This window comes from Physella acuta, unplaced genomic scaffold (genome assembly GCF_028476545.2).
Source record: "Physella acuta isolate Inbredline_101_S28 unplaced genomic scaffold, ASM2847654v3 ptg001157l, whole genome shotgun sequence".
Taxonomy (NCBI): Eukaryota; Metazoa; Mollusca; class Gastropoda; family Physidae; genus Physella; species Physella acuta.
The window spans coordinates 278654-299939 of record NW_026732674.1 but is presented as its reverse complement, the minus strand read 5'-3'; the positions used below and the strand labels follow the sequence as shown (position 1 = coordinate 299939).

Here is a 21286-nt window from a genome sequence, read left to right as displayed (position 1 = left end):
AAAAAAGTTATGAAAAGAATACTTTTTATGGACTTGTAAAGTGGAATTAAATATAGAATAAACATATTAATTTATAAAAAAGGTTGTAAATATGAATCTTTATTAAATTTAGCTACCAACCTTAGCAATGTTCTCAAAACATTTCCTCAGATAGGGCTGCTGTTTATTAAATTTAGCTACCAACCTTAGCAATGTTCTCAAAACATTTCCTCAGATGGGGCTGGACTGCTGTTAAGTTTAGCCACCAACCTTGGCAATGTTCTCAAAACATTTCCTCAGATGGGGCTGGACTGCTGTTAAGTTTAGCTACCAACCTTGGCAATGTTCTCAAAACATTTCCTCAGATGGGGCTGGACTGCTGTTAAGTTTAGCTACCAACCTTGGCAATGTTCTCAAAACATTTCCTCAGATGGGGCTGGACTGCCGTTAAGTTTAGCTACCAACCTTAGCAATGTTCTCAAAACATTTCCTCAGATGGGGCTGGACTGCTGTTAAGTTTAGCTACCAACCTTGGCAATGTTCTCAAAACATTTCCTCAGATGGGGCTGCACTGCTGTTAAGTTTAGCTACCAACCTTAGCAATGTTCTCAAAACATTTCCTCAGATGGGGCTGCACTGCGGTTGGATCTTTGGTCTGTGAGAGAATCTCCAGCAGCTCATCGTCAGACAGGAAGTAGAATCTTGGGAAGGCGTTACGTTTGGTCTCCAGGTACTCACTCAGGCCCTTCTGTACCTGCTCCAGCAGTTTGTTGCACTCTCTCAAGTTGTCCAGCAGACGGTTGTCTGGACATAGAGAGATCACCTGGAACAGAGGAGCAGTCATAAATTTAGTTCATTTAACAGATTGTATACATCTAGGTTTTTATACACATCATTAAGTTACTTCAAAAGTTCAAACATAACTCGTAAGCTTTAGATGAAATGGGAACAGGACACCCCCCTGTCACTTATCTTTCATTTACCCTAAACCCTAATAATGATTTGTGGTGAAATGGCAGAGGGGTAATGACCAAGGGGCTAGATGACAGGGGTAATGTTAAGAGTTTTATGTTTAGGCATCTCTTCAGAAACACATCCACTAGTATCAGCCTCCCCCCCCCCCCCCCCAAACCCCCACTAAAGAAATTTGACTCAACATTTTCAAGCCTTACCCCTCTCCCACCCCAAAAATTGAAGAAAGGTTCCTGAAAGAAACACTGACAATGTTCTAAGTACATTAGAGCAGAACATTAATGTGCTTTACATGAATGAAAAGATTATTCAGAAACTTGACCTGTTAAAAAAGATTAGTTATACACATCTAATGTAGGAAATGATCTTTTGTACAAGTTTTATTTTTTTTTTAATGTTTTTATCTTTGCCAACAGTTAAAAAAATAAAATTTTGAAAATTGTTATAAATGTTCCCATTTGTTGGAGACTTACTTGTGGATTTTCCTTGGCAGTCTTCATGATTTGCCTCCAAATTCTCTCCATTGTTTGGTAGCGCTTGCTTTCAACAGGAAGCTGGCGATTGATGTCATCAGAGCTAAAAATAGGCTCCAGGTAAAGCCATGCTCTCTGGCAGTTCAGCCATTCATCAAGTACATCCTGTGACAATCAAAACACAATTTCAATGGCAGTTTACAACAGTGGATTATGGGATGGCTGGGTCGGACAGGACAACACTTGACTGCAAACCCAAAAGTTTCAATATCAAACCCCAGGCCCAATGCATTCAACTCTTAACAAACCAATAAGCTCAAATTGGTGCCGGACTTTTGTTATGGAAAGTAAAGGTGGGCATAGTGCATAAATTGAAGTCACACAAACAGGTGAAATCTACTTCATCCTCCCCATCGACGACTGCCAGGTTTAAAAGGGTAATTTGACAACATGGGATTGTAAGGTCTAGAGGTTGAATAAACAATGGCTAATTTCCAGGTTTCAATTTGATTTCAAGCTAAAAACCTTTATAAAACTGAGTCCACTCAGCTTTGTTGGGTAACTGGCAAGATATGGACAAGTTGAGGAGTACTATCATTAAAAAAAATTTAAATCTAGATCAAAATAACTGTTGGAATATAATTCACCCAAGTATTGATCACTGGGTATATGTAAAAGCTCCCTTTAATTTACAAGCTATTGATTCAACTTAAAATGTCAATGTTAAGTAAACCAGAACTGTGAAGTGTACCATAGTGGGTCTCAACAAACCAGTATAAAAGGCCCTAATTAAACTTAAATATATCTGAGTAGCTCTCAAACAAATCAGTAGAAAGACCATTAAATATATTTGAGTGGATCCCAGACAAACCAGGAGAAAAAACCCAACAACATACCTGAGTGGTTCTCAGCTTACTCTCCCAGGTACTGATGCGATCCTCAAAAGGTTTTTTGAAAGGTGAGAAGGACATGCTCTGTGTCATGACAATGTGGTCGTCCAACAGTTGGGACGTCTCCTCTGAGCTCCTCAGTATGTACGTGCCAGTCTCCTTGTATGGCATGATCTCAAACATCACTGGCTCCCATTCTTTCTCCATCTTGTCCAAAGCCTGCGAGATCATAGTCATTATTACATTAGTTGTGTATCAGTTTTAGTTTCTTTACTGCTAGTCTGATGTTTCAAATGTTCAATTTTATTCTTCTCTAAATAAATAATCAGCAACATGAGTTATTGATAAAATTAGTTATCAGTTCAAACGTGATAAATTATTTCTTACCCACCACTGAAATTAGTTGCTATCTTACCAACAAAAAACAATTTCATGGTTTTAGCTACTGAAATAGAAAAATGTATTACTTGTTCAATAGAGTATTCTTTGCCAGCAACTTCTGCTATTTTAGCAATGGTGGTGATGTGATCCTGGAGCTTCATATCCAGGCATTTCTGGAAGGTGAGATCTTTCTTTGGTCTGACAGGGAACCCAAGGTCTTCTGACAGCTACAATGGGAAACATAAAGTAATAATTAAATACTAGAACTTAAATAGAAGATGAAACAAGGGCTGCCGGGATTACTTGGGTGCAAATAAAGAAAGCCGTTCAAGAGTCTGATGGAGAGGTGTGGCTACAGCCCTTTGATCCTCAGAGGCCAAAAAGTGAAGAATTGAAATCTTAACTCACTTACCACATCACAAATAAATTTTATTATAAAAGATCATGTAGTTTATCAAAATACATAACACACTTAAAGTCCTATATTTATTTATTCACACACTACACAATGTAAGAGATATAAAAAGATAAATTAAAAAATCTACAAGTCAATACCTGCTCCCAGTGGCGGTTCCTCATGCCTGGGTTCCTGAGTCCTTGGATGAGGGGAATGTACGGTCTGAACAGTTCAATTTTTTCTTTGATCTCAGTTGCAACTTCTTGCACAGCTGAACAGAGGAAGTAAAGTTGAATGAGGAATGATTAAAATGGACTTAGTACTTTCTAAAGAGGATAAAAATCATATATAAACTTAAATCACAAAAGTGAGTTGGGATTAAAATTTATTTGTACTTTTTATGGTGGATTTTAAAAATATGCTGCCTCATGTGTCTTGGGCACAAAAGGAAAAGATAATGATTGAAGAATATATATATGCATCACCCAAAACTAATAAGTAAGCCTACATGAATTGATAGAGTTTTTGGTTTCTTAGAGGAATGACAACATAATGGACATGACTATTGCTTCCACAAGCAAAAAATTAGAAGGATATTTTTTTAAACTTTATAAACAGTAAATAAATAAATAGAAATAAACATGTGGAGATGGTAACAAATTTTACTTGGAATTTCTTGGAAGAGCTTGACGCTTTTGTGCATGATCTTGTACGACTCTGTGACATTCTTCTCCACTTCCTCAGCGTTGATGGCAGTGAGGGGGTCGGTCATCCACGACTCGTACCACCTCTGCCAGTCTGACACCGTGACCCAGAGATTGCGAAATGGTTCGAAATCTTTGACAAGCTTTGCCAGCTTATCATACTATAATAACAAATACAATACACAGATAAAGCCATCAGCCCTGTGTGATGCTGAAGGTTGTTGGTGTATTTATCATACACCAGACAGGACCTCACCCACTGAAGTTAATAAATAAAACAAAGCTGAAAATTAAAAGTTAAACAATAAAAAAACATTAGAATCAGTAATAAATAGAAATATTAGTTTTAAAACTGTAAGAAAATGTAACACAAAATTGAGGAAAATAAATTAGGAAAAATTTTAATAAGCATTTTTTAAAAAAAAGAAAGACAGAATATGACAAAAAATAAAACTGTCTGCAACACTGTTCTGATCTCTCCCACTTTTTCTCATTAAAAAGACAAAAGCTGTATTTTATGTCATTTCCTTAAAGACAAGGCATTAGCCTTTAAAGTATTAAGGTTGCAACACAAAGTTGGGATCTGATCATTTTCTCCTTTTAAGACAAGAGAGCTATCATTTTTTTAAAATCACCAGCACAAACCTATCACCTATAATTTGATCATTGTAAACTTCCCTTATTATACAGGAACACTTAACTAAAATGGATTTGTTAGTTCTATTGCAATTAAAAATTAATTATATAAGTTGTGTTAAAAGCAAGCTGATATGTCAAATGGTTTAGATTTGTAGTTATGTTAGTACTATATATAAACTTGTAGACTGCTTTCCTTTTGAAAAATAATTACTACAGTATTGGAAAATCATAAACACCTATAATAAAAAAAAAAATAATTTAAAATTTTTAATCTGAGTAAAAGTTTATTAGATCTTTACTTCTATGATAAATTCTTTTTTAATGCTATCAAGTCTATTAATATTAAACATTTTTATAAAGATCCACATTTTCAAAAAAATTTAATTTTAGCCTAATTTTTTAGATATTGACCAAACACTATATATTAAATTACCATGTTGCAATTCAAGATTGAGAGAAAAAAAGGAGGGGGGTGGAGGGGGGGGGTGTTACCTCAAGGTGTTTTTAAAAAGCTGATTGTTATGCATTAATTTCCATCTTGTGTTGGTCAGTTTAGAAATGTTAAATCAATATTGGACTAATTTTAAGTAAGTAGTTTAGAAATTTTGGATCAGTATTTTACTAATCTAAAGTAAGGAGTTCAGATTACAGTGTCCAGTAAGTAAAAGCTCCAGAGCACACTTTGGTTTTAAAATGAACAGGCTGAAAAGTTTATGTTAAACTGCTCTAAGCTAAGTGGTTTTTTTTATTATTATTAGATCTAGTGAATAGAAGGTAAATGGTTAATTAAAAAAAAAACTATTTCAGTAAGTGAGACTTCACTTCGTGGCACAGTGTGTATTCATATTGGCTAGTATTGTAAATAAATTGACAATTGTTGCAAGTTCCCAACCAAGTCGCTCAGTTGACAAAGTCACGTAGTTGGTGGAAATTATTTTAAGATTAGAGCATTTCAAGTCTGAAAATACTTTTTAAACCTTGAGGGTCTCTTGTGTTTTACTGAGGATAACTAAACATGTTAGAAGATCAACTGAAATCAGAAGAGATCTAGATAAAACCACAACCCTTGGTTTATATATAGAAAGGTAATTGCATTAAATAGATGTATACATTTGAAAAATTATGTATAGGATGATATATATGATTATAGATGAATACATGATATAGTTTTGTTAAAGAAATTGTTATTATATTGTATACATGAAATTAAAGTATGAAGTAGGAACAAAATTTTAAAGTTAAAAAGTTGAGATAGTAACAGATTTGTATCAAGAAGATATGAAAGATGAGTAAATCTCTCTTTATAACACAATATTTAAAAAATACAGAAACAGTTTCTTTCTCATCTACCTAAAGTTCATCAGTGCCCAATGCTAACAAAGCAAATACAATTTATATACTTTCGTATGCAAGTCCCAATTGTTTAAGAAAATTAAAGAAGAACATGCTGGTGTAAAACTAATTGGTACACTATGAGCAAATATTCAGATGGGAAGTTGTCTTTTACATAAGCTCTACCTGCATGTAAACTACTGCTGCCACATACACTGATGTATCAGAGACAACATTTAAGCTTATCAACCCATCCAGACTGAGGCTTAGATCTGAGACTAGACATATGGGAGTATTGGTTGATTTTAAATTCTTTACTGAAAGTTTCCAATTCAGAATTGAAAGAGTGGATTTGAACAGTAAAAATGCACAAGATGTGTGTATATATTCCTCTACCTCAAGTGATTAATATCAAGGTTATTTACGATTATTTAAGTAACACTACTTAATTTTAAATGTTAAAATTGTACCAATTTATGGTCATAAAATGAACCTCACATGTCTAATCCATAATGAGGGAAAATTTGATGTTTCCAAATTTAAGATATATTTAAACATATTGTTGAATAAATTAATGTTATCTATATTTTGTATTGATCAACTTTAAAAAAAAATTGTTTACAAAATAGACACCACAGCTGTATGAATCCTGGTAAATAAAATGTTAAGTATGAGGTCTCGTAATTGCCTTCCACATTCCAACTCTCTGCAGGTGACTTCAACAGCTCATTGTAACCTGCCTGTTAATAAACATAGACCTGTACAACAAAAGCCAGGATTACGTGCAGACTTACGTTGGTGACGGGCATACCAAACAGCCTCTCCCTGTTGTTGTACGTGATGGCCATCTGTTGGGCATCCTTCAGCTGCTTGTTGATTCTCCTCATCTCATTGGCCACTTCATGGGCTCTGGTGATCTCAGAGTAGGCAGCCATTCCTGCCACTGCCATCTATAAGTACAAAGTCGTGAAAAAGTTTATTGTTGAGATTCTTGGAAGATTTTTGTTAAAAAGATGTGTGAAAAAGTTTATTGTTGAGATTCTTAGAAGATTTTTGTTAAAAATATGTGAAAAAGTTTGTTTAGATTATTGGAAGATTTTTGTTAAAAATATGTGAAATAGTTTAAAGTTTATTGTTTCAATCCTTGGAAGATTTTTGTTAAAAAATGTGTGAAAAAGTTTACTACCTAAATTCTTAGTAGATTTTTGTTAAAACTTTAAACTATTAAAAAGTGTAATTCATGGACTAATTTTGATAAAAAAAGTCAAACTTTTAAAAACGTTTCTTTATTTACAACTTTGCCTAGCCTGAAGTAAATTGAGATTATCTTTGAAGTTCACTAAATTAGTCAACACAATGTCACCTGCAGTCCATCAAGCTTATCCTCAAAGTTGGTCTGATCTGACTGCTGAAGTTTGCGGAATCGCTCTTCATCCTCATCAAGCTGCAGCTGTGTCTGCTCCATCTGGTTCTCAATTTTATGTGGCCAGCCAATGGTGGTCCATCTTTTATGGAGGAAACAAAATAAGTCAGTGTCTTGTGTTTTTAAATATTTTATCTACTTAATCTACAAAGATGTTCTTTATAGCTAATTTATCCACCTACTTGGCATTGAAGTCATCAGTTGGGAGACTGTAGTAAAAATCTTCAATCAGTTCATAGTCACTCATCGCTTTTACGATCAGTTCCTGTGTGAATGAGTAAATTAATAGGTCATTAAATCGGGTTAAAACATACACTTGTTAAGTTAACAGTGTATCTTTCGTAGGTTAACAGCATATTTTTATATTCAAATACATTAATTGACAGTAGTCTAACAACTCCAGAATTCTATGCAGAAATGCCAGAATTTGAAAAAATACTAAGCTGTTGCAAAAGGCATGTACATAGTACATTGTGTTCTTGCAACAAAAAAAAAAAAAATACAAAAAATAACATAAATCAAAGACTTACACTGTGTTCTTTCAACTTGTCTGGAATACTTTTGATCCACTCCCTCATCTCAGCCAGCTCCTCCACACAGTTGGGCTTGTCATAGAGTTTTCTGCTGATGGTTTTAAACTCTTCACACGCCTGAAACAAAACATTCATCATTTGTTAACTGTTGTGTGCTCTTATTTAGGTTATCTGTTTTAAAACTGCTAGCAACTGTTACATACATCATCAGCTTGTTTCCTCAGCTGCCTGGCTAGCAGCTCCAACACAGCATTACTGAGAGCTTTACGTTTCTTCCCCAAAGCCTGGCGTGTCCCCTCTGTGTTGATGTGAAATGGCCCAATGGTGATTGAACTGGGGACAAGTGTCTCGATGATTTCTTTCTCACGCAAGTGCATCTCAACTTCAGCCTTGACCTCTTCTGCGGAATGGCCAGCAGCTTCATAGTTTCTGGAAAAAAAAATGGATTTGCTAAATGATGGAAATGAAATTTACAAATTCTTAACAACAGTTATAAGACATAATAAAAGAGCTATGCAAAGACAATCAAATTTAAGGAAAGTGCTAAAAAGGTTATTTTTATAATTTACTTTAAAAAAAACTTATTTGCTTTAAATTTAACTGTATTCTTTAATGAAGTTTCCTTTTTCTTAGTAACAAATTAAAATAAAGAGATAAAAGATGTGTAATATTGAAGAGATACTACATATACTAAACATAGAAATATTATATGCTTAAAAAGCATGCACTTAACTTAAACATATGGATAGCTGCAAAGAACATGCAATGCCTTACTTCACATAAGTGTTGATGTCCATGTTAATCAGCTCCAGATATTTTTCGTACTCCCGAGCGTAAGCTTTGAGTGGGACAAGAGCCTGCTGGATGGCTCTGCGTATTGTGTTCCGTAGGTCCTCCACTGGTGGCTCATGCTCTCCTACAGACTCCAGCAAGGGGATGCCAGACCAGAAGATGTCTTTCAAAATTTCCTTTCAGGAGAAATTAATAATGCTTTTGTATTATTATATGGTGCAGGGATCTTGATGGAAAACATTGAGTGTTAGTTAAAAATAATTTACATTGTGTTTTGTGCAACAATTATTTGCCACTTGTTGAAAATTATCTTCATTAAACAGGTGCAAATATTTGAATAAAACAATTACATAGTTGAGAGATGGTTAGTTTGATTAAAATAAAATTATCAATGAATCTAGTTTTTTATTCTAAAAAGTTGTTCATAACAGCTTTTCTAAAACTTGGGTATTGAATTTCATTACCAAAAACTTTCTGTGTCAGCTAATTGATTAAACACTGTTAAAGAAATTCTTGTGGTAATTAACTAGAAATATTTGGTTGAAAAAAGTGATTGTATTACAAGTTACATTAGTGTCATAAAAAGTTTTTTCTCACCCTCTCCAGCTGTGGAACATTCTGGGTGGCTTGTATCCCCTTGTCAAATAGGGAGATCAGGGTGCTCTCAAAGTTGGGCAGGCTGGTGCTGAAGTGGACGCCCTCTTTGTCCATCACTAGGTCTATCAGGAACAGGGCATTCTTACGGGGCCTGCAAAAGTCAACCAATGCTTTAGAACAGGGCATTCTTATAGGGCCTACAAAAGTCAAAAAATTATTTAGAACAGGGTATTCTTAAAGTGCCTAAAAAAGTCAAACAATGATTTAGAACAGGGCATTCTTACGGGGCCTGCAAAAGTCAAACAGTGCTAAAGAACAGGGCATTCTTACGGTGCTTACAAAAGTCAAACAATGCTTTAGCCATTAGGGTTTAAACTTAGTGCAAGAAAAATAAGCCAAATTTTAATTTGGTTTTACTACAAAGTATTAAATGTATTAAAATAGTTTCAATAGTTTCATTGCTAAATCAGTTTCTTAATTATAATCAACTGTTTGTAACAAATTAACTGAGATAAGTTTTAGAAAATAAAACTACTAAAAAACAAATAAAGATTATTTCTCAGAATTAAATAATTGCTAATATAATTTGGCATGATTTAGATAAACATTATAAATTTTAATTTGATAAATGGTAAAAAAAAAAACTGGTTTATATAAGCATACTTGAAGTTGCTGTTGACAAGGTCAGTTCCCCAAACAAAATCCTCTTCCAGCTCCATGGTTGAGTGACAGGCATCCACAATCATCTGGGTCAAGTTCATCAAGGAATCCTGGACCAGGAAGCGCATAGAGTCCTGCATGATGAACTTGACCGTCTCCATAAACTTCTTCAGCTTTGATATCTGGTACACCTCCCAGTTGGTCTCTTGGATGTTAAACCAGCCTTTGCCCACGTCTCTCAAGGCACTTCGGATGTTGATACGAAGTGATGTGATCCAGCCGTCTCTTAATGAAAGTCCAACCTAGGGTTGATGGAAGATTTTTCAATTAGAAAGAAGAAGCTGATTCTATAAAAAGTAAGTGTTAGGTTATTTAATCAAATATTGGAAGAAAAATAAGGTAGAAAATTAAAAGAGATATTTTAAAATATAAAATAAAATTAGGTAGAGCTATTGGAATAATTTGGCAATGTATTTAATGAGATAGGGCATGTTTTGAAAACTGAGGTAAAATACTATTTGACAGACGAGGATGAAGATCATATTTAAAAAGGTACTATAAAATATGTTATATTTGAAAAAGATATGAGGTATGAAATGACAATTATTTAAAAAGATAGCTGCGACATGTTGTAAAAGTAGGTTGATTAGTCTGTCATCACCTGAGTCATAGGTAGCTGAAAAGAGCTTTCTTAGCTGATAGACTCTGAACTAGATACTAAAATGATATTTTTAAAGCCACAAAGGATGATTCTTAAGTCATTTTTTTTCAAGAATATGTGGGATGTTTAAACTTGGCTAAATGATCCTAGGCTAGTTCTTCAGTGACAAGAAATGCCACAAAAAATAATAATAGAATTTTAGATTTATTTATTTCACAAATTGAAAGACATAAATCTTTGATCCCACACCTGCGTTGTCATCTGCGACTGTGTCTGTTCAAACTCCTCCAGCTTCATGGGTTTAGTGGTGGGGATGTGGAACAGGCTGGTGCAGCTGACACGGTTGCACTCTGTCCTGACCTTGCCCATGGCCTGGATGCTCTCAGGCAAAGTCAGCAGGGAATTGAAGGCAAAACTGTCGTACTGTTCATCAAATGGGTACTTGGGCACATCAGGGTGGCAGCCTAACAACACAAAGATAAATATTGTATCAAGGTAAGTAGATAATTGAAGGCAAAACTGTCGTACTGTTCATCAAATGGGTACTTGGGCACATCAGGGTGGCAGCCTAACAACACAAAGATAAAGTATGAAGGTGAGCAGGGAATTGAAGGCAAAACTGTCGTACTGTTCATCAAATGGGTACTTGGGGACATCAGGGTGGCAGCCTAACAACACAAAGATAACTATTGTATGTAGAAATATTATTTTAATCCATGTCTTTTTTGAGAACCATTACACAACAAATACACATTGTTATTGTAAATATTTTAAAAACCTTAGACATATAGGTCCTGCAAATAGGCTTATTTTTTTATTTTGAATAATTTTAGTACTAATTATCATAAGTAACACCGTTACTTTCCATCAGAGCAGTTTTACTTACCTGTATGTAGTATTTAAAAGCTTTAATTGATTCAAATGTCTTTTAGTTACCTGTGTGTGGAACTTGCTTGTCATTGCTGGGAGGGACAGAGACAAAAGCAAAGGTGATAGGGTCATCCTTCACAGTTTTTTCAAAGATGATTCTGTTCATTGACCTGCAGAAATCAATGTTGACCTCTTTCTCTAAAACTTGAGTGTAATCCTCAAGGCTGTAGAAAAGAAAGGAAAAATTATAGTTTACATTTATTCTAGTTTTGTTAGGAAATACAGCAAAAAATTATTGTTTATACCTCTTCCAGTTTTGTTGGGGAATACAGCAAAAAATATATTTATTTTTAAAAATAAATAGATACTTTTATGAAGTTTTAAAAAGCAGCACTTGTCTCATATATCTATTATCTTATATATCTTCTTCTTCTTTGTTCTTAATTTTAGTGTTTGAAGGGATCCCCTCCAAAATAATTAAGTATACGTGTCAACTGGTTATGCACCATTGATGCCATTGAATCCGATTTCAGCCTGCTTTTCTTTTTGGATTTGCTTCCATAGCCTTTGTCCAATCAAGAACAAACTACAAGGCAGCAGTTGTTTGATTTTGGAGTTGTCTCTCCTAGAAGAGTGGCTGTCCGCAGCTAACAAGCCTCATTTGCCAGAGGATTTGAACTCAAGACTTTTTGGTTTAGCAACTGACTCAACCACACCAACCCCTACATCCTATATATCTATAAAGTATCTTTCTAGTTTCTATTTGAGAAAACAAATCAACATAGAGAGAAAAGTACTAACTTTTTGTTTTTATCTATTCCTGGGGCAGAGTGTGCCCATTCAATCATCCGTTTGAGAGAAGCCTGGTCGAGTTCACCTACCCCGTCCATGGGCATACAGTCAATGTACAGGTTGTATCGCAGCTCTGACTCACAAATCTTCCTGGCCTTGAAAGCTGAGGCTAGCCTGTCGGCAAATATCCGTGGATCTTCAGCTCTAAACATGAGCCGGATACGAGGGACCCACCACTGGCCAGGAAGGGCAACTCTCTGCCCGTTTGTGATGATACCTGTATTGAGGACAGGTTTGCCGTCCTGGTCTACAACACGTCCTTTTTTGTTGCAAATTTGGACCAGGTAGAGGTGGGAGTCTTTGTTGAAGCCCAGGACCCCAACGTCATACCAGGAGTAGATGATGGTAGGGTCTGTTGGCTTTTCTACACACAGAAAGCAATTGTAGGAAACTACTTCAAAAATTTCATTATGGTATTTCAAATAAATGAATTTAAAAAATTTAGTAGACATGAAAATTATATACACAAAGTAGTTTTTTGAAAGTAGTATTAAAAAAAGTAAATGAATGAAATAATGTATTTGTTTGTGAAACATTTATCTAAGAAACTCTAAATAAATAGATCAGTAAGAATTTTCATATGTGGCATGTACATAGATATTTAACCATGTTTGTAAAATCAAGTTATACACACTGAATTTATCTTCTTCTTTTGTTGGGAGCAGTGCTAATCCAGGGATGGGGTTTTTCTTTTCACTCAAGTTCATCCACTCTTGCGGTGTACGGCAGTCGTAGTCATCATCATCAAAAATGTGAAGTGGGAGGTAGGCTGGGAAGGGGGCGGGATCACTGTCGTCCCTGTTGAGGAGTGTGTTGACATCTGGCTGCTGTTTGGGCATCAGGTACTCTGTCTTCATGTTCCTTTCTTCCAACAGGTCTTCAAGGATCAAACTTTTGTACAGGCGTCGCCGTCTGAAAATGATCGTCACAACTCAGTTTAAAAGCTCAAGGAAAAAAAAATTCACTTTTAGTTATAAATGGATTTATAATTGTTATTAAAAAAATATGTAAAATATTTTTAGATTTTTAAGAGATAGCAACTTTTGTAGCCTATCTTTGACTATTATATAACTTATTCCAGAGTTAGAACTAACATCAATACTATAGTCTATTATATACTACACACCTTTCAATCTCAATTTTTCTGGGATGGTTTCCAGGTTTGGTAAAAAATGGCATCTGAACTTTTGGCTTGAAAGACTTAGGATCAAAGTCCTAAAACCAGATTTTAAATGTTTTACAATTTACAGTACGGGATTGAAAAAAAAAACGGTTCAGCTTTTTAAAGTAACTCTGTTATCACATTCATGAGGTGAGGACAGTACTCACAGAAACTGTAAGATCCTCAGTGCTTGGTCCATACTTCTGGACACTGACCTGCTCATCCACCAAACTCATGTCGGCAGCAAAAGTACTTGCTTTAAAGTTTTACAAAAAAGACAATTGTCAGCAACGGCAATAATTTTTTTATCCTAATCTTTACACCAGCTGTTTTAAAACCAATTACTGCATGCACTATCTAGCACACAAAAAGAAAGTTAAAAGAAAATTACTTAAAAATGCTAATTTTAAAAAATATTTTCAACAAAGATACTTGATACCTAGTGGCAGGTGATTTTCTTTAGCAACATTCCAGAAGGTTCCCTGGTAAGTGTTGGGACCTGCTAGTATTTTCTACAACATAAAACACACAGTGAGGCAAAGTGACACATGTATTAAGATGTGAAGAGATTGATTATAGTCAATGTCAGTGATTCTCAACAAAGAGTTGGCTACTACATGCATATATTCATTCAACAAAGACACATGTGTGTTGTAGATTACCTAAAGTGTTTGACTTTCTAAGTCATGCAGCAAATCCTGGCTTACCAGTTAAATTACTTAACTCTTGACAGTAGCATTTGCTACACAGTGTGCAAAAAAATATAACAATGATAATAAACACTATTTTTCTAAGCCCCCCCCCCCACATTATGTTTTTAAAAATTATTGCTAGGCAAACTTAAGTTATTCTGATCTAATAAAATAGATATTTGGTTTAGAACCATTAAAACATGCACTAAGATCTACCAGTGATTGCAACATGCAAAAAGTGAACATTTTCTCAAGTAAAGTTTCTAAAAAGAAAGAAAATTCTACCACGTATTTACTCTTTACACAAAGAGAAATCAGCTATAGCGCCATAATAATTAATCAGCAATAATCAACTAAACAGACCTCCACACCATCCTCATTACACTCTTGTGTTATCATGTCTGAGTAGTAGCCCCTCTGTTTGATCTCTGGGTAGCCATTCTTTTGATCCCCTCTTGGTGTTTGGGTTCTATTGGCAGTGAACGGCCGACCATGAGAGCTGCGTAAAGGCCTCGCAGACATTTTGGGCTGGACTAAATTAAAGCATTGAAAATTGATGAAAAACACTATTTTTTTTTAATTCTTTAATTTCATGTTTAATATGGGAAATATTTATAGTCAAATTTCATAAAGGGTCTATAATTATTTTATAATTACACTAACATTGATATCTTAAGTAGGCCTACAGGTACGCCTATTAAAAATGTAAGGTTCTAATAGACCTATGTATTTATTTTCTTATTGTTTTAATAGGCATTGCTATTTACTTCGTAAAAGTGTATGTTTACTATATAAAATCCATCTCGTTCGGGGGGGGGGTAGATTTTCTTCAGGTACGCCTATTAAAAATGTAAGGTTCTAATAGACTTATGTATTTATTTTCTTATTGTTTTAATGTGCAGTGCTATTTACTTCAGTGGAAGAAAACACTTTTTGTCAAACTGCTGACAACATTAGCATGTTGCACAACATGATAATATTGATGAGGTTTAGACTTAAAAGTTAGACTGACCTAAACATTAAAATTATAAAATAGGTTTTGAGTAGGCCTACTATAATATTTAATAATAATACTACTTGACTAATAAATAATAAACAGTTAGGCCTAAATTAATGGCATTAAATTAAACACAATCCAATATAAGATGTAGTTCTAGATCTCGAAGTCTAGTAGACTAAACTGATTTTAACTAATTTAGCTTAAAATATAGGTCTCTATGTTCGAATTGCATTAAATCACATGTAATTATAAAAAAAAATCTCTGTCAGCGCCTTCGATAAAATTAAAAAAGATAGGGGCCTAGGCCTAAAAGAAAGAATTGAATTATTTGTAAACTTACTTATTAAATAATAAAATCCAGCTATAAGTAGACAGTGGTTCAAATATGGCTCAACAATATCAAATCATATGAATTAAGACACATCCTTTAATTATTTTTTGTTGTTGTTGAATTGAAGCAAACTTAAACTCGGCTTTAATTTTAGCACTCGTCAAATCGACTGTGTAACCAAGGTAAGGTAAACTTCCGTCACGTCGTTGCTTAGAACACCGGAGCTCTTTTGCGTAATTGTAAACTAAAAGCTCTGCATAATCAAGAGTAAACTAGACTGATAATTTAAATTATTTTTTGCGACTTTTGATTACATATGCAAATCTTTAGTTTACACTATTGGCGAATGCATTGTAAATAGATAATACTGTACCACAAATATTTAGCACTCATATTTTATTAGGGCTTACAGGGAACTATCAACAAAAAAATGTTGCCTACAAAGGTTATATAAATAATAAATAAGCCTATATCAACGTCGGTAGTTAGCTGTTATACCGTTTCAAACAATAGGGGATTAAAACCCACCCCACTGAAGTTAACAGAGAAAAACTTAATATTCGTACTGAGTAATGTCGGTGATGATATAAAAAAGTCAAAATATTTACTAAAAAGGGGACGTAACTTTTACGTTAGAAAAACGATTAATTTGCCGGTTACCTACCTTAGAACAGTTGCCGCATTTTATGCAGATATTGTACCTTTTGACAGCTTTTATTGCTTAGTTTGTTTCCAAAGAAAAAAAAAATTTACTGTATAAAAATTTTACATTTCTTTGTAATGACTAATTTCCAAAGATGTTTTTTTTTAAATCTCTAACACCGCATTTACATTTGCAACATGTCTTTAAAAAAAACTCGTAGCAAGTTAGCATACATGTTCCGTGGGAAAAATGTTTTTACATAACATTAACTTTTGTTAACATTACCTTTTGTGCGAGGTTATTTCCCTAGATATGTTAAGTATACATGTCACAAGAGTAAACATGGTATAATTCCTGTAGTTGATGAAACAAGTATTGTCCGGATACAAAAAAGTTCTAAAACTTTTGAGTTATTAAAAGCTTCACTTTATATAGAATTATATTTTTGGTTTATGTTTGTAAAATGTATTATCAAATTGCATATCTTATTTGAAAATATATTAATATAACAATAATTGCAATTCTTATGTAGATTTTATTCCAAGAAAATAACAAAATGCAACATTAACAATAGTTGAATATGAACAGTTAAAATTAACAAATCCACAATTGAGAAAAAGTGAGGAAAAGAAATTGTAAAAATTAACTGAAACTCAAATTTTAAAGACCCATGAACAAAACAAGTGGTAAAAATAAGTTAACTCAAAAATAATTATTAAAATGTGCAGATACTAAAATGGCCAGCAAACTTGCAGTTGCTCAGTTTACCAAAATGTTATTCTTTGTTTATTACACTTTGAAGTTTCATTCAAGGACTGCAAGTATGAGCTACTGCATCTCATCAATGAATGAAGTAACTGGGATATAGCCATCTGTATAATTAGTGGGGATGTGTATAACTGTGACAACAGACTGTCCCTATAAGAATAATCCCTTTATCATGTTAGTGTTTTTGACTGCAAGGATCATCCATCTGCTATCAACCACAAGTTTGCATCTTAGACCTTGTTCTATCATTGATCATCTCTTCCTTTGCCTGTGAAATTTTTACTATCAGGTGGTCTCCATACATACTAACATATTATTTAGGTATTTTTAAAATATAAGGGTTACAAACTCTGCTCATATAAAAAAAAATATCAATCAATTAAAGTTTTTTTTCCATTAAAAATTGTCAGAATATTCTGTATTTGTATTATAAATAATTAATAACATCAAATATTGTACACTAGCTATATGAAAAAGACTAGTAATCAAAGTACTGCTACCATTTATTTTATTTATAGCAATTATCTTTATAAATATACATTGAGATGAGCAAGAGCAATCACTCTAGCCAATGAGGTAATGTTTGTTATTTGTTTTTAGCAACAACAGCACACAAGTGGTCACTCAAGAAAATATTTTATCTAGAATGGTCAGTAATACTACATCTGTCACAGATTTCGTCTGTTTTATATTTGTGTAAGTACCAGGCACTGACAGCAGTAGTTGGACCTGACTCGGGTAAATGAAATTACATTTATTCACACTGTCTCATTTGGCCAACATTACAGCTTGATTTAATTCATTTAAGGCAAGTTTTCCTTTACTTAGCATCATTCGAATGGCAACCTTAAGAAAAAAAAAAGAAAAAATTAGATAGCAAACTTGAAGAGACTAGTTTTATTAATCTTGAGAGGATGCTATCTGATGTAAAATCATCTTTTTTTCCTCTTTTTTTCTCATTTTCTATCACATTTCTGGGAGTTTTAAAGTAAAAGTACTTCTACGTTATTTACAATGAGTCATCATCATACCCTTGAACACAATGCATTTATCTATGCCTAATCTTGAAATAGTTCACCCCTCCATCTAATGCTATATGTGATGACTTATCTTTTGTCTTATGCAGGTTATTTTTTCATATTCTAGTTACAGTTTTAAAAAAAATAGTAGCTAGACTAAAACGGGAACTGAATTTGTGAGACACATTTCCTGTAAACTAGGCTTGTCTTTTAACATGATATGATATGGTACAACTAGACTAGCAGTCGTCGTCGTCCCCCCCCCCCCCCCCCCCCCAATGTGACGCATGTGAAAATGGTAAAATAATGGTATATCCATGAGGCTGCCAAGCTCTGAAAGGTGAGCTAATTGATTAATAGTCTTTGGTCACTGTGCTTCCACTTAATGTTATATGGCCATAAATACACCAGGTCTAGAATGATACTTCACTTGGTTTGAGTAAGAAAATATTAAACTATAAGATTTATAATTGACTAAAAAATAACTTTGAAATTAATATGTTAACATACCTCATCTGTGTGACATTTATTATTGTCAAAGTCTTTTCTAATCCATTGCTGCAGTTCCTTTCTTTGTGCAGGATTATCCACTTGATATGTCACACGCAACATTGTCCGGTACAACTTCAACACCTCTGATCTTAACATAAACTGTAGAAATACAAACATCATTATCATTAAACAATTTATATTAGGTCTGTCTATAACAATAATAAATTATCAATGCATCGAAATAATGCTTTTTAATAGGCCTACGAGTTAATCTGTAATTTGTTTTTTTTAAAATACTCAATTTTGGCCTTTTTTTTCATTAAATAAAATAACCATGTCTATGACTTGAAATATAGTATAAACGAAGTAGCTTTCCCAGACAGGATTCCATAAGAGATGGGTAAACAGTAAACTGGGAAGACAACAGTCTACACAAGCACAGGAACCAAACTTGAAACTATTCAGGGTTATTCATTAGGCCTAATCATCCCTAATTTAAAGTACTGCTATGTTACTGTACAGGCCATTGGCAACATTAACTTAACTAAGGTACATTTCTTTACAAACCTGTTTTAAAGTCATGTGTGACATTTTTTACCTGCAGATAAAATATTAATTTTAGTAATGAATATGACAGTGCAAAGCAACAAAAGATAATTTTACCAATAAAATGTACAACTGTGAACTTTTGGTTTGGAAAAAGAAATTTGAAAAAAATAAACAATATAGTTATAGTATAGCATAAAGTTGTATTTTTCTCAAAAGAGGTCACAAGCCACAAAACCACCGATAACCACATTCACACAGACGTGGTCTATAAAAAACATCAAACTACAAGTGGAGAGGGGTTTTCTGATTTTTGTTACAAGGGGGGAGAGGGGGTTTGGAAAATGACAATTTTGCATTTTAAAAAGGTATATTAGAAATGAACTTCAGCAGTTTTTTCAGGCTTTTAAAATAACATTGGTTTTGTAAATTGTAATAGTGACAATAGTGATAGAAATTGATTAATATACTCAGTAGGTCTACATTCAATAAAGCAAGTGAAGACCAAGTTCACTAGTTCAGTAAATATATTAGAAAGAAATCAATGTTTTAAATTAGAAAAATGCAATTTTGATAAGAGGGATGGGGTGTGTAGGTTGAGATGTAATGTCACTTTGATTTTCAAGGGGGGGGGGGGGGTAAAAATTGAGCAAAAAATGAAAACGCATGCTGTCGTCACTGGTGTCATTTAAATTAATTTAATATATATATATATTTTTTAAATTGTGTGCCATTTATTGACAGCATCATAAGGCATTATCAATTACTATCATAATTATGGTGACAACTTCCCCCCCCCCCCCCCCCCTTCTAGAAATTGAGAATGGATCTACTAAAATTTAAATTCTAAAAATCTAAATCGAGAAATTAGAAACTGAAGTTAGTGAAGTAGAATCTAGAAATGGACATTGCAGACTTCAATCAATAGGCTGGCTACATTGTACATACAACATGAACATACAGTATCATAGGCCTAAATTTTTAATTGAATTTAATTATTTAATTGAATATAACTAGGTGGCCTGAGTCTGAGTTCCAAGGCCATTCGTTCTGAGTGGGGTTGACTTCTCTACTCGCTCTAGTGATAGTCTCTAGACTCTAGATCTACATACTACATATTTTTATTTATTAGTGTTTGTCATTTGTCTCACTCTCTAAGACTCTAAGAGAATCTCTTACTCTTAATCTTTGTTGTTTGTCTTTAAGTCTTTGACTACACACAAGTGACTAGATCTAGCTAGACTAGATCTAGATTCTAGTCACTAGTGACTCACAGACTAGTCTTGGAGTTGGACTTTTGGAAAAATCGATGGGACTAGAAATTAAGTAGAATTTAGTTTAATTTTTAAAAAAATTATTTTTAGCCTTCAATTTTTTTTTTAATACTAAATTTTACCTAGATTTCTAGATTTAGATTAATTAATTTCAGATTGTGAATTTAGTATTTTAATATTGAATAGGCTGATATTTAGGCCCTAATATTTTAATAAATTTAAAATTATTTAATTATTTGTGGACTTTTTAGATCTCTAGGACTAGACTATAATATTATTGATTGTAGTGTATTTCAGTTCAGCAGTCCAAAAAAAAAGTTGAAGGGATACCATAATCTAATTACCGAGCATACGAAAGAAAGGGCCTGTCTGTAATCTGTATAAAACAAAACTTTGTAACAACAAGCTTTTAAAAATTCACAATTTTTTCAAGAGATCTTATGAAGAATTTTAGTGTTATATTCTATTTTGGGGGCATTTAAAACATTGAAATAAATATGCCAAATTGTCTTAACCCCCACCCTCTCAGCATAAACGTCAGACCCCTTTTTCCCACAGGAATGTAAAGTTATTTATGGACGCTCTCCTTATTGAACATCTTTAATGTAGACGATATTCGTGCAACAATACTCCAAAACCGCATTTATAAATCGGCACACATTCAACGCAAAGCCATTAAATTTCCAATGACCATTTTGGGTCATCCATAACCGTCGTCACGCTAATGGATGGCACTTACGGTCAACATTGAAATTGATCAATTTTACAACAAAAAAAGTATTTTAAAAAAAACGCGAAATTTAACGAGTAAAAATTTAGCAACGTCACATATTGTCTGAACCCCCCCCCCCTCCGTCTAACGCCCTCTTACCTAGGAGTGTGACGTCGTTTACGGACGATCTCTGTGTGTTAATATGTTAAATATATAAAATTTAAAATAAACTAATATTACGCATCGATTAACGCAAGATATGCGTACGGGCCAGGTGATTAGCTATATTTAAATATCAGTTTTGTTTACTTATTTTTTGGGTCCTTGTGCACCCCCTCCCCCTCCCTTTACCTCACACCCATAAACGTTTTAATCTACGTTCTATATCAAATGATTTCACACTCGTTGGGGGAGGGGGATCCGTAATTTTGTGACGGTGTGTGATGTGGGGGGGGGGGGGGGGGTTCAGATGGTGTGACGTAACACTTTTGC

General features: G+C 33.8%; 2 protein-coding genes across 2 annotated transcripts in view; both read right to left on the bottom strand.

Moving 5' to 3' along the window:
- LOC131956513 (dynein axonemal heavy chain 1) overlaps window positions 1–15509 on the bottom strand; it is a 66609-nt gene extending 51100 nt beyond the window's left edge. The window contains exons 1-23 of the mRNA XM_059320999.1: window positions 15350–15509; window positions 14373–14542; window positions 13757–13829; window positions 13485–13573; window positions 13282–13370; window positions 12790–13067; window positions 12105–12519; window positions 11370–11527; window positions 10683–10897; window positions 9776–10074; window positions 9113–9263; window positions 8498–8691; window positions 7927–8152; window positions 7721–7840; window positions 7373–7455; window positions 7131–7272; window positions 6562–6717; window positions 3759–3957; window positions 3251–3363; window positions 2782–2922; window positions 2321–2533; window positions 1425–1589; window positions 575–802 (exon numbers count right to left, since the gene is read on the bottom strand). Coding sequence (XP_059176982.1) covers window positions 575–802; window positions 1425–1589; window positions 2321–2533; window positions 2782–2922; window positions 3251–3363; window positions 3759–3957; window positions 6562–6717; window positions 7131–7272; window positions 7373–7455; window positions 7721–7840; window positions 7927–8152; window positions 8498–8691; window positions 9113–9263; window positions 9776–10074; window positions 10683–10897; window positions 11370–11527; window positions 12105–12519; window positions 12790–13067; window positions 13282–13370; window positions 13485–13573; window positions 13757–13829; window positions 14373–14531 — 3906 coding nt within the window. The 5' untranslated portion in view covers window positions 14532–14542; window positions 15350–15509. The remainder of the gene's footprint in view (window positions 1–574; window positions 803–1424; window positions 1590–2320; window positions 2534–2781; window positions 2923–3250; window positions 3364–3758; window positions 3958–6561; window positions 6718–7130; window positions 7273–7372; window positions 7456–7720; window positions 7841–7926; window positions 8153–8497; window positions 8692–9112; window positions 9264–9775; window positions 10075–10682; window positions 10898–11369; window positions 11528–12104; window positions 12520–12789; window positions 13068–13281; window positions 13371–13484; window positions 13574–13756; window positions 13830–14372; window positions 14543–15349) is intronic.
- A 994-nt stretch (window positions 15510–16503) lies between these two features.
- On the bottom strand, window positions 16504–20002 carry LOC131956532 (LYR motif-containing protein 2-like). The gene is made up of 4 exons (XM_059321033.1): window positions 19988–20002; window positions 18830–18860; window positions 18281–18421; window positions 16504–17597 (listed from the first exon to the last, which is right to left on the bottom strand). Exons 2-4 carry the CDS (start codon window positions 18851–18853, stop codon window positions 17520–17522), a joined length of 243 nt encoding a protein of 80 aa, XP_059177016.1. The 5' UTR covers window positions 18854–18860; window positions 19988–20002; the 3' UTR covers window positions 16504–17519.
- Between the last annotated feature and the right edge of the window lie 1284 nt (window positions 20003–21286).

Excerpts from the sequence above, each read along its gene's own strand:
- LOC131956532 (XM_059321033.1), bottom strand. The coding sequence starts at position 18,853 with ATGTCACACATGACTTTAAAACAG. Across the intron at positions 18,422-18,829 it reads CACACATGACTTTAAAACAG|TTTATGTTAAGATCAGAGGT; the intron begins GTTTGTAAAGAA and ends GTATTTCTACAG. Across the intron at positions 17,598-18,280 it reads ATAAATGTCACACAGATGAG|GTTGCCATTCGAATGATGCT; the intron begins GTATGTTAACAT and ends TTTTTTCTTAAG.